This window comes from Salmo trutta, chromosome 18 (genome assembly GCF_901001165.1).
Source record: "Salmo trutta chromosome 18, fSalTru1.1, whole genome shotgun sequence".
Taxonomy (NCBI): domain Eukaryota; kingdom Metazoa; phylum Chordata; class Actinopteri; order Salmoniformes; family Salmonidae; genus Salmo; species Salmo trutta.
The window spans coordinates 46485196-46497552 of NC_042974.1; the positions used below are offsets into that span (position 1 = coordinate 46485196).

At 42.8% G+C, this 12357-nt stretch overlaps 2 protein-coding genes across 3 annotated transcripts in view; one reads left to right on the plus strand and one right to left on the minus strand.

The window, feature by feature from the left end:
* LOC115153389 (semaphorin-4G) overlaps positions 1-12357 on the minus strand; it is a 61848-nt gene that overhangs the window by 23864 nt on the left and 25627 nt on the right. The window lies entirely within an intron of this gene.
* On the plus strand, positions 541-2429 carry LOC115153617 (tubulin beta chain-like). Its single transcript, XM_029699254.1, has 3 exons — positions 541-628; positions 778-886; positions 1369-2429. The coding sequence occupies exons 1-3, from the start codon at positions 572-574 to the stop codon at positions 2427-2429; spliced, it is 1227 nt and encodes a 408-aa protein (XP_029555114.1). The 5' UTR covers positions 541-571.

Genomic DNA, 12357 nt, shown 5'->3' on the forward strand with positions numbered 1-12357 from the left:
AATGGCAACCCTATTCCCTTTATAGTGCTCTACTTTTGACCAGGGCCCATGTAGATCACTAAATAGGGAAAAGGGTGGCCCCTGCTAAAGCACCAATTTATCCAGCTGTATTGCTCGCAGGACAGGAAGTTAGCGGGCTAGCCCATACTGCGTGGCTAATTAGCGTTGGAGGCTTACTCACACTGACAATCAAACACAGAATTTAGCAGCTGTCGCTAACACTGCAAGGGGTCACAGAGGACTACGAGAACTATGTATGCAATGTTCAGTTGAGGGGTAGCTAGTGGTGGTTCTGGTCCAATACTTCTGCAGGTGCTAACTACTAATCCCTCACTAGGCTCTGTGTGAGTACAATGCAGACCAATAGATTTTAAAGTCAGTGCCGTGCTCCAGGATGCAACCCCACTCAGTCCTACACGCCAAACCCACAGGCGTCCAATAGAAGTGGAAGAGAAATTGTCCGGTCAACAGTCCATTCAACACATCCCAAACACTTTACCTTGGTGTGAGACTGGGATCAGGGCTCTCTGACATCCGCAAGCGAATAAATACACATTGCACAAAGGAAAGGATGCGAGAAATCGTTTACATTCAAGCTGGCCAGTGTGGCAACCAGATCGGCGCAAAGGTGATGTATAATATAAAGAGATACAAATTCAACCTCAGTACTCAGTCCCCCCCTCTCTCTATCACTGTCTTGTTCTCCCTCTTTCTATCATCAATATCATTATTTTTCAGTGGTGTTTGGTTAGATTTGACTGTGTGCTCTCTGTCTAGTTCTGGGAGGTGATTAGTGAGGAGCATGGAATCAACTGCACTGGGGACTATGTGGGCGACTCAAAACTTCAGCTGGACAAGATCAGTGTCTACTTCAACGAATCCCCGTGTGAGTCTCTCTCTGTGTCTTTGATACAGGAGTCAACATTCTATGTCAATCTCTGTAAACATCCCTTGCGTATTTACATTAGTGTATCAATAAAATGTTTAGTGTAGTAACAGTGATCAAAGTAATTCTCATTGCGTTCTAAAATGTATTAGGGAATTACATGCAGCAATGTACACATTTATCCAGTCCATTCCCCTAATCACTTGTCTCTGTGTGATTGTCTCGCCCCAGTCTCCAAATATGTCCCCAGATCCATCCTAGTGGACCTGGAGCCAGGAACCATGGACAGTGTGCGCTGTGGACACATAGGACACCTCTTTAAACCGGACAATTTCATCTTCGGTCAGCGGGGGTCTCTGCTTTGTCATGATGTCACCAAACCAATTTTGCTCACTGTGTACATTAATAGCTGCCTAAATCATCCATAAACCAGCTTAAGTTATCCTTATAACAAACTACCTTATCTCCCCCCCATGCTCTAGGTCAGAGTGGAGCTGGTAACAACTGGGCTAAGGGCCACTACACGGAGGGAGCTGAGCTAGCGGAAGCAGTGATGGACGTGGTGAGGAAGGAGGCAGATAACTGTGACTGTCTCCAGGGCTTCCAGCTTACCCACTCCCTGGGCGGGGGCACAGGCTCTGGCATGGGGACCCTACTCATCAACAAGATCCAGGAGGAGTACCCCGACCGTATGATGGCCACCTTCAGCGTGGTCCCCTCCCCTAAGGTGTCAGAAACGGTGGTGGAGCCCTACAATGCCACCCTCTCTGTTCACCAGCTTCTAGATAATACAGATGAAACTTTCTGCATGGACAATGAGGCGATCTACGACATCTGCTTCCGCAAGCTCAAGCTCCCCACACCCACCTACGGAGACCTCAACCACCTGGTGTCGGCCACCATGAGCGGGGTGACCACATGCCTTCGTTTCCCAGGCCAGCTCAACGCCGACCTCCGCAAGCTGGCCGTCAACATGGTACCCTTCCCCCGCCTGCACTTCTTCATACCGGGCTTCGCCCCGCTCACTAACAGGGGGGGCCTGCAGTACTGTGCCCTCACCGTGCCTGAACTCACCCAGCAGGCGTTCGACGCCAAGAACATGATGGCAGCCTGCAACCCGCGTAACGGGCGCTACCTCACAGCAGCGATGGTGTTCCGGGGTCACATATCTATGAGGGAGGTGGACGAGCAGATGCTGGCCATTCAGAACAAGAACAGCAGCTACTTTGTGGACTGGATCCCCAACAACATTAAGACAGCGGTGTATAATATCCCACTCCCTGGACTCAAGATGTCCGCCACCTTCATAGGCAACAGCACAGCCATCCAGGAGCTGTTCAAGCGTCTCTCTGAGCAGTTCACCGCCATGTTTCGTCGCAAGGCCTTCCTGCACTGGTACACCGGAGAGGGAATGGACGAGATGGAGTTCACCGAGGCCGAGAGCAACATGAATGACCTGGTGTCTGAGTACCAGCAGTACCAGGATGCCACCGCTGAGGAGGTGGTGTTTGAGGATGAAGAGGAAGAAAAAGGAATAGTCTGAGATCCAGAACCAAAATGTAACTTTTTTAAACCATCAAATAATGGGCCGTACCAACACCAACAAAATCATAATGATGGTGCAAATGCATCCAATGACATTTTCCCTATTTTTTTGTTGCTTTGTCTGAGTGTCTATAGCAGTTAGCCCAAGCAGTGTCCTAAAATGCCTTGCCGTCTAAGAAATTGATAGTGACTTCAAGTAGCACTTATTATGTATATAACCCATATTGAAGACACTTTGTAATTAACTTCTTCTCCTGAATGCATTATGTGTTAGGCAATATTTATATTATTAAAGTTAAGATTTTGTTTTGCCGTACTGCACAATGTTTGGAATTCTATTTCTATGGTTATGGTTGGTGGGAATCAAAGTTCACCTTTATAATAAACCATTGCATGCATTTATCGTCGCATTTGCAGAGGAACAATAAAATATAATTTGTCACGTCCTGGCCAGTATATAAGGTTAATTGTTTTGTAGTTTGGTCAGGGCGTGACAGAGGGTATTTGTTTTATGTGGTTCAGGGTGGTGTGTTTGATTAAGGGTGTTTGATTTAGTATTTCCGGGGTTTTGGTTTATAGTCTGTTTATGTATTTCTATGTCTAGTCTGGTGAGTGTGTTTCTATGTTGGTTAATTGGGATTGGGACTCTCAGTTGAAGGCAGGTGTTGTCTATCTGCCTTTGATTGAGAGTCTCATATATAAGGGTGTGTTTGTGTTTGTGAGAGGTGGGTGATTGTTCTGTGTAAAGCCCTATGCTTTGCCAGACTGTTTTGTTGTTCGGTCATTTGCGTGTTTTGTTGTTTTGGAGTGTTCGTTTGAAAGGTAATAAATCTAAAAATGAGCATACACGTACCTGCTGCATTTTGGTCCTCATTCACCAACGACAACCGTGACATAATTCCTAATGTGATAAGGAGGTCTAGGCTACAGGTATGCACTATGTTATTTTAGGCATATGTGAAGCAGTTCGCTTGCCAGCCATGGTCCCAGCAATTTGACGCCCTATAGGCAATATCAAAATGTGCAAAAATAACCCCCCCCCCCAAAAAAAAAAGTTATTAAATGACCAGATTTCCACGTGGCCCATTATATTAGGCAATCAGTACATGGCTATAGGCCTATCAGCCAATAGGATAGATGTAGTATAAAGAAAGCAGAGTTGGAGAGAGAGCAGACACTTGCAGTTTCTTGAGCTACATTTAGCATATAGCCTACATTTTAGGAGCGGAACGATTTGCAGGCAGAGACAAATAAATGGGTAATCAATATTTATTGAAAATGCGCAACGCTCGCTCACAATGGTATGCGCACGTTGCGCCTTTTCCTTTTCAATGATATGTTTTTATTGCACATGGCCTTAAGTTAGTTGAGCGCCCTCCAATTCTTTCCATTAACAAGACATTGTAGTAAACTATAGCCAAATTATTAGTGATGGACATTCCGGCTCTTTTCAGTGAGCCGGCTCGTTCGGCTCAGCTCACCAAAAAGAGCAGGCTCTTTTGGCTGCTTAAAAAAAATGTTCTTCTATTTTTTCAAGTCAAACAGTTTGATAGTTTGACTATGATGGTGTTAAAACAATTCTAATTAAATCATACTCTACCTTAAACACAATGTATTTAAATATGCATTGGTTTGTTATGAAAAAGAATGCTATTAAACATTTGCATTTAAATATAACTTTTTTTATGTATATAAACAAAGTTCATATAAATGTAACAATTCAAAACGAATACAATCTGAACAATAATAGAATATTGCACCTTATCAAAGACAAATAAATAACAATGTGCAAAACTGCAGCATCCCACTTAAAACATTAAACTGGTCCCCCTTTTCTCTCTCTTCTTTATTGCCATGTTATAACCAGCAGCACACAGCAATGCTGACCATATTTTTCTTTTATGAGAGATTTGCATTCAGAAATGCAAGCTGCCTCACTTGAGGGGCTGATGCGGTTTCTTCTGTCAGTAATTATTTGTCCCGTTTTCAAGAAGACCCTCTCAGAGGGAATGGATGTGGCCACTATGCAGAGTCTCCCTGTCATGACTTTAGTAAGCTGTGGGTAGACAGAGGCCTTGTTCTTCTTTGGAGGGGCTCCTCCAAAAAGGACCGGACCTCCATTATGGCTTCTGTTGAGGGATTCCTTCGTGCTGCATCCCCAGTTGCTCTCTCGTCAAACAGCATCCAAACAGCAGACGTTTGCGGCACTACTGCTGGTGCTTCTGCTCCATCTGATCCCTCTTCTTCCTGTTGCCCTGGTGCCTGAGCCAGCTGACTGCTGGGGCTGTCCCTCCCTGCTGCTGAGGTTATTCTTTGAAGAGCCTCATCAATCGCTCTGGCATCACAGAAGGCTAACTTCTTAAACCTGGGGTCAAGGGCAGCGGTTTCTGATAGCACGTAATTATATTCCATTCTGTGGAACTTTCTGTCCAATGATGAACATAGGGTCTCCATCAGCTCTGTCACATGTCCTGTGGTTACATTTGCTTGTCTCTGGCGGCTGGCTGTGAATTGCTGCAGACCCTTACACGGGAGTATCCTTTTTGAGACTGTCACATAGCTGAAAAGAGAGAACAGTAACTTATTAGTTCAGGTTCATGTTTTGTCTCCTGAAACTATATTCTCATCTACTGCTCATATACATATATAATACTGGATTAAATAATGATGTAGTAATAACTGCTTACTGTACCTCTCTCCACTGATCTCCACAGTGACCTGCTCAAAGGGTTCCAGGACTCTGTGTAACAGTGTAGGTTCCGTCCCTCTCTTCGCCCCAACCCGGGCTCGAACCAGGGACCCTTGCACACATCAACAACTGACACCCACCGAAGCACCGTTACCCATCGCGCCACAAGAGCCACGGCCCTTGCAACGCAAGGGGAAACCCTACTTCAAGTCTCAGAGCGAGTGACGTCACTGATTGAAACGCTATTAGCGCGCACCACCGCTAACTAACTAGCCATTTCACATCGGTTACATCTGCACACCTCCTCCACCACCTCCCATTCCTCTTGGGTCAGAGCATCAACAGGTGCATTGACAATGGCCAGGGTAGAGATGATGGCATCCTTTGACTCAAGAAACCGCTTCAACATATAAAATGTTGAATTCCACCTTGTAGTGCAGTCTTGTTTAGGCTTCAACTTAGGCATCCCCATCTGGAAGTATTCCACAGCTGCTTTCACTTTGTCCACAGTGGGCTTCATCACCTTCAGAGCATCTCTTACAATCAGGTTGATTGTGTGGGCAAGGCATGGATGATGGGTCCATTTTAACATTTCCATGGCTTTGGTTATGTTAGCTGCATTGTCGCTAACACAACAGACCACTTTTCCATCTACTTGCCATTCTCTGACCACTCAACAGTTCCCTCTGCCAAGTTCTCTGAGGTGTGTCTGTAGCTGAACTCAAAGCAGTCCAGAAGACAGCTAGACATCGAAAAATCTTCAATGAAGTGACATGTAACCGACATGTAAGTAGTGGCTACCCTTGATGTCCAGCAGTCAGTGGTCAGGCAAACTGCAGTAGCTTTTTGGACTCTTTCCCACACTGAAGCCTGTGTGCTCTCGTACAGTTGTGGAATAAGTGATTTTGAAAGGGTTTTCCTGCTTGAAATTGTGTACATTGGATTTAGACTATTGCTATCATTTCTAAAACCTCTGTCCTCCACGATCGAAAATGGCAATCATTTTAGCCAATGCAATATCAATTTGGCCTTGTTTTGCTACAGACAGACTTTGGCATAAACTGGTCCATAGAAGACTGCGTTGCTGTGGGTCACGGAGTAGGCCTACTTGACTGAGTGGATACATCTCCACATGTGGAGGTGCTGGCTCCACCACTATCACTAGCAGGCCTGCTAGTTTCTCGAAGCTCCGCTACAGCTAGCTTCATAGTTGGGTGCACAGTTCGCATATGCCGGTGTAGGTTGTGCGTAGAACCGGCTTTATATGAGATTTTGTTTTGGCAAATTCTACACTGTGCTCTAACATTTCTACATTATTAAAATGCATCCAAATGCTACTGTGCTTCCGACTCATTTTCCAGCGGTTGTTTTCACAGCTGTCCTTCCTCTCTCTCCTCGGCTGCTAAGTGTGTGACTGAGTGAGTTGGCTCGGCCCTCCCTCACGCATCGTTGGTTCATTGGTTGACACTGCGTGTCTGATTGACAGGAACAACAGGTGAGGCTGTTAGTCTGAGCAGACAGTCAGAACGAAATGTGTGCGCTTGAGCATTTACGCCTATATTATTTTATTTATTTTTTCGCTCTTTGAATTAGTTAATTCTATTCATGTAAATATTTTGATTATTCATATCTTTATTTTTTTATAAATAGATTCGGCTCTTCTGATATGCGAGCCGGCTGCTAACGTTCACCTACAAGAGCCCGACTCGTTCGCGAACGACTCATCACTACAAATTATATTTAAGTCAATTTCCTTGGAAAGATAACTGCCACGTGATTCTCCGCCCATGCATAGGCAGCCTACTCTATTGTATTGAGACCACACACATAGGTGCACTTGATCTCGCATGCCCAACTAGGCGAGGAGAGGTAGACTACAGAACATGAAGCCAATGATGAGGGCGAATAACGCGACAGATGTGCATTTAATACAATTGGTTGGCCTAGGCTACAGCATACAAAGCAGAAAGACAATTTCCAAATAATCAGCTGGACAAAAAAAAGTTGTCTGACCGCCGCAATGATCTCTGTCGGGACCTGCAGGCTCTCTAGCCTACATTCGGTAACAGTAGTAGTCACTGCAGCCTAATATGTTCATTTAACTTACAACTTAAAAGTTAATTGAACTCACAAATTTAAAAAGACCATTCTGAATAGAGGCACATTTGAGGCTCAGCCCCAGGGGTCAATTTTAGGAGGTCCAGGAAAATGTTTGCCTTTTCTAAACACATTACATGGAGACATTTATAATATTTTTTAATACCACAAAAATGTACAAAATGACACTGACAAACTTAGATAATTAAAAACAACCTTGTCTTCAGTGTAACCAATAGCCTAGGCCTACGGAAAGAGGGGAGACAAACAGATTGTACTATATGACATCCATCTAGCCTGGTGGAGGAAATGATAGTCCAAAAAAACAAAAAAATAAATAAAAAAAAACTTTCCTGAGGCACAGACTCAATGATAAAGACTGTGAAGGCTGGGCTTAGTCTCGGAAACCCGACCAACAGGTAACCACAGTGCCTAGGGTCATGATTCCCACACAGACTGTCTTGTTAAATTCTAAAAGGGAAAAACAAAATGTTCCCGGGGAGGGTCCTTTTCAGACAAACAACTCTCCCAGCAAATGGCATGTAGGTAGACATGCCAGAACATTCAAATTCAAAATGAAAGTGGCTTTCAGATGTATATTTTTAGGCCACCCGTGGAGTAAATGTCATTCCGGTTCATCTGCTCTGTTGTATTGTCATCACATGTTAAGGTTGAACACCAAGTTCCTCAAAAGCCTGTGCCAAAAAAAAAAAATAAGTTGGAATAGTTACCACTTTAAGTAATCAGCAATGTTAGTATTATTAATATTATATTAGAATATGTAATATGCATACATATTTAAGGAAGATTTTAATTTGCAGTGTACAAACTTAAACATGATGAACAGAAATTACATTTACTCTAACGGGTGGCCAAAAATACATATATGAAAGTCACACCTCCAATAAGCCACACCTCCAATCTTCTGATAGGCTGCCACCTCTACAATATATTATTAAAAAGGTAAAAATAATACCTTTACAAGAGGGATTCGTCAAATACCTTTTTCAGAGGGGTTCCTCAAGGAACCTTTTTGAACTGGAAAGGTTCCCCCAGTGTGGCAATTCTTTCAGGATCAGTTTAGCCTTTTGTTCACAACAAATAACATCACATGGACAAGGGGAATCTGATGCTAGATCAACATTCCTATCCTGAAGACTTGTGGACAAGAAATGTCTGATTTCTTCACCTCGTGAAGGTACTAGCAGCTGGTATATTTTGTTTAAGTTGTATTAAGAAGATTCTTATCTGCAACTGTGGCTGAGCACTCACACACTTAATCATCAACAATAAATGTACACTCTTAGAAAAAAGGTTGGCTGTCCCATAAAATAACCCTTATTTGTACCTGGTATAATCATTTATGTACAGTGGATTGCAAAAGTATTCACCCCCCTTTGCATTTTTCCTATTTTGTTGCCTTACAACCTGGAATTAAAATGGATTTTTGTGGGGTTTGTATCATTTGATTTACACAACATGCCTACAACTTTGAAGATGCAAAATACATTTTATTGGGAAACAAACAAGAAATAAGACAAAAAAATGAAAACTTGAGCGTGTATAACTACTAACCCTCTGTCCCAGTCTCAAATCTCTGGAAGACTGAAACAGGTTTCCCTCAAGAATTTCCCTGTATTTAGCGCCATCCATCATTCCTTCAATTCTGACCAGTTTCACCGTCCCTGCGATGAAATACATTCCTCACAACATGATGCTGCTATCACCATGCTTCACTTTAGGGATAGTGTTCTTGGGGGATGTGAGGTGTTGGGTTTGTGCCGGACAAGCTCAATTTTAGTCTCATCTGACCAGAGTACGTTCTTCCATATGTTTGGGGAGTCTCCCACATGCCTTTTGGTAAACACCAAACGTGTTTGCTTATTTTTTCTGGCCACTCTTCCATAAAGCCCAGCTCTGTGGAGTGTATGACTTAATGCGGTCCTACGGACAAATAATTCAATCTCCGCTGTGGAGCTTTGTAGCTCCTTCAGGGTTATCTTTGGTCTCTTTGTTGCCTCTGATTAGTGCCCTCCTTGCCTGGTCTGTGAGTTTTGGTAGGCAGCCCTCTCTTGGCAGGTTTGTTGTGGTGCCACATTCTTTCCATTTTTTAATAATGGATTTAATGGTGCTCCGTGGGATGTTTAAAGTTTCTGATATTTTTTTATAACCCAACCCTGATCTGTACTTCTCCACAACTTTGTCCCTGACCTGTTTGGAGAGCTCCTTGGTCTTCATGATGCCGCTTGCTTGGTGGTGCCCCTTGCTTAGTGGTGTTGGAGACTGGTGCCTTTCAGAAATACACTGAGGTCATGTGACAGATCATGTGACACAAATAAAGTCCACCTGTATGCAATCTAACTAATTATGTGACTTCTGAAGGTAATTGGTTGCACCAGATCTTATTTAGGTAAATACATATGCACCCACCACTTTTGCGTATCTAATTGTTTAGAATTTTTTGAAACAATATTTTTTTTCATTTCACTTCACCAATTTGGACTATTTTGTGTATGTTCATTACATAAATCCAAATAAAAATCTATTTAAATTACAGGTTGTAATGCAACAAAATAGGAAAAATGCCAAGGGGGTGAATACTTTTGCAAGGCACTTTAGAACCATATGTGGAAAGGGAACCAAAAAGGATTCTCCTTTTAGGTTCTTAATAATCACTTTTTATTAACAAAGAGTGTACTGTGTAGCTCCTTATCTAGTGACTTATCAATAACAAGTGCCTCTCTATGGGCCGATTTCCCTGGACTAAGAAGCACTTCCAAGGTACAATCTCTACTGTTTGTTAGTTTAGTACGGAAAACCACCCTTATATGCAGTGGAGGCTGCTGAGGGGAGGACGGCTCATACTAATGGTTGGAACGGAGCGGATGGAATGGCATCAAACACATGGAAGTTACATTTACTCCACTCCAGCCATTATCACGAGCCTTTGCTCCCCAATTAAGGTGCCACCAACCTCCTGTGCTTATACGTTTTATATGTATTACACTACGTTGCTGGAAAACCTTGGTAGAGCATGGGCAAAGTTAGGTCTTGTGATGACCATGTGAATTTATTTTCTTTTTCGGCTTCAGCCCAGCCTAACTGGCAAGTTTGTGTTTCATTTCTTATACTAGGATTGAAATCCTATCTTTCTTCAGGTTTTTTACTTCCCAGTGACTAGCATTGAGATTAATCAGACACAAAGGACAGGTTCCATATTACATTACTTCTGTATGACAGTATTACAAGCCTATTGTATTCTCTCCCCTGGAATCGTGTGAGATCTTCTGTAAGCAGAATTGTGAAAGACAATGCCATTCACACACACACACACACACACACACACACACACACACACACACACACACACACACACACAGAGGGGACAATGTGTGTTGCAGAGACAATGCCTGAGTTTAGGGGTGGACTTAGTGATTTGGAGACCCCAGGCAGAGACCAGTCAGGGTAATCCTAGCATTTTGCTTCACTAAGGCAGAAGAGAGTATGAAGGAAAAGAAAAATACAGATAAACTCTTGGTAAATAGTATGGTCTACAGCGTATCATGAGGTATTATTTTATAAATATATACAGATGAAGTCGAAAGTTTACATACACTTAGGTTGGAGTCATTAAAACTCGTTTTTCAACCACTCCACAAATTTCTTGTTAACAAACTATAGTTTTGGCAAGTTGGTCTACTTTGTGCATGACAAGAAAGTTTTCCAACAATTGTTTACAGACAGATTATTTCACTTATAATTCACTGTATCACAATTCCAGTGGGTCAGAAGATTACATACACTAAGTTGACTGTTCCTTAAAACATCTTGGAAAATTCCAGAAAATTATGTCATGGCTTTAGAAGCTTCTGTTACGCTAATTGACATCATTTGAGTCAATTGGAGGTGTACCTGTGGATGTATTTCAAGGCCTACCTTCAAACTCAGTGCCTCTTTGCTTGACATCATGGGAAAATCAAAAGAAATCAACCAAGACCTCAGAAAAAAATGGTAGACCTCCACAAGTCTGGTTCATCCTTGGGAGCAATTTCCAAATGCCTGAAGGTACCACGTTCATCTGCACAAACAATAGTATGCAAGTATAAACAACATGGGACCACGCAGAAGTCATACCGCTCAGGTAGAAGACGCGTTCTGTCTCCTAGAGATGAACGTACTTTGGTGCGAAAAGTGCAAATCAATCCCAGAACAACAGCATAGGACCTTGTGAAGATGCTGGAGGAAACAGGTACAGCAGTATCTATATCCACAGTAAAACAAGTCCTATATTAACATAACCTGAAAGGCCGCTCAGCAAGGAAGAAGCCACTGCTCCAAAACCTCCGTAAAAAAGCCAGACCACAGTTTGCAACTGCACATGGGGACAAAGATCGCACTTTTTGGAGAAATGTCCTCTGGTCTGATGAAACAAAAATAATACTGTTTGGCTATAATGACCATCATTATGTTTCGAGGAAAAAGGGGGAGGCTTGCAAGCCGAAGAGCAACATCCCAACCGTGAAGCACGGGGGTGGCAGCATCATGTTGTGGGGGTGCTTTGCTGCAAGAGGGACTGGTGCACTTCACAAAATAGATGGCATCATGAGGATGGAAAATTATGTGTATATATTGAAGCAACATCTCAAGACATCAGTCAGGAAGTTAAAGCTTGGTCGCAAATTGGTCTTCCAAATGGACAACAACCCCAAGCATACTTCCAAAGTTGTGGCAAAATGGCTTAAGGACAACAAAGTCAAGGTATTGGAGTGGCCATCACAAAGCCCTGACCTCAATCCCATAGAAAATGTGTGGGCAGAACTGAAAAAGCATGTGCGAGTAAGGAGGCCTACAAACCTGACTCAGTTACACCAGCTCTGTCAGGAGGAATGGGCCAAAATTCACCCAACTTATTGTGGGAAGCTTGTGGAAGGCTACCCGAAACATTTAACCCAAGTTAAACAATTTAAAGGCAATGCTACCAAATACTAATTGAGTGTACAGTATGTAAACTTCTGACCCATTGGGAATGTGATGAAAGAAATAAAAAGATGAAATAAATCACTCTCTACTATTATTCTGACATTTCACATTCTTAAAGTGGTGATCCTAACTGACCTAAGACAGGGAATTTTTACTAGGA

Bases quoted from the DNA above. Each gene is read 5' to 3' on its own strand.
- LOC115153617 (XM_029699254.1), top strand. From the start codon at position 572: ATGCGAGAAATCGTTTACATTCAAGCTGGCCAGTGTGGCAACCAGATC. The intron at 629-777 runs GTGATGTATAAT...CTCTCTGTCTAG, and splicing joins GCAACCAGATCGGCGCAAAG to TTCTGGGAGGTGATTAGTGA. The intron at 887-1,368 runs GTGAGTCTCTCT...CCCATGCTCTAG, and splicing joins CTACTTCAACGAATCCCCGT to GTCAGAGTGGAGCTGGTAAC.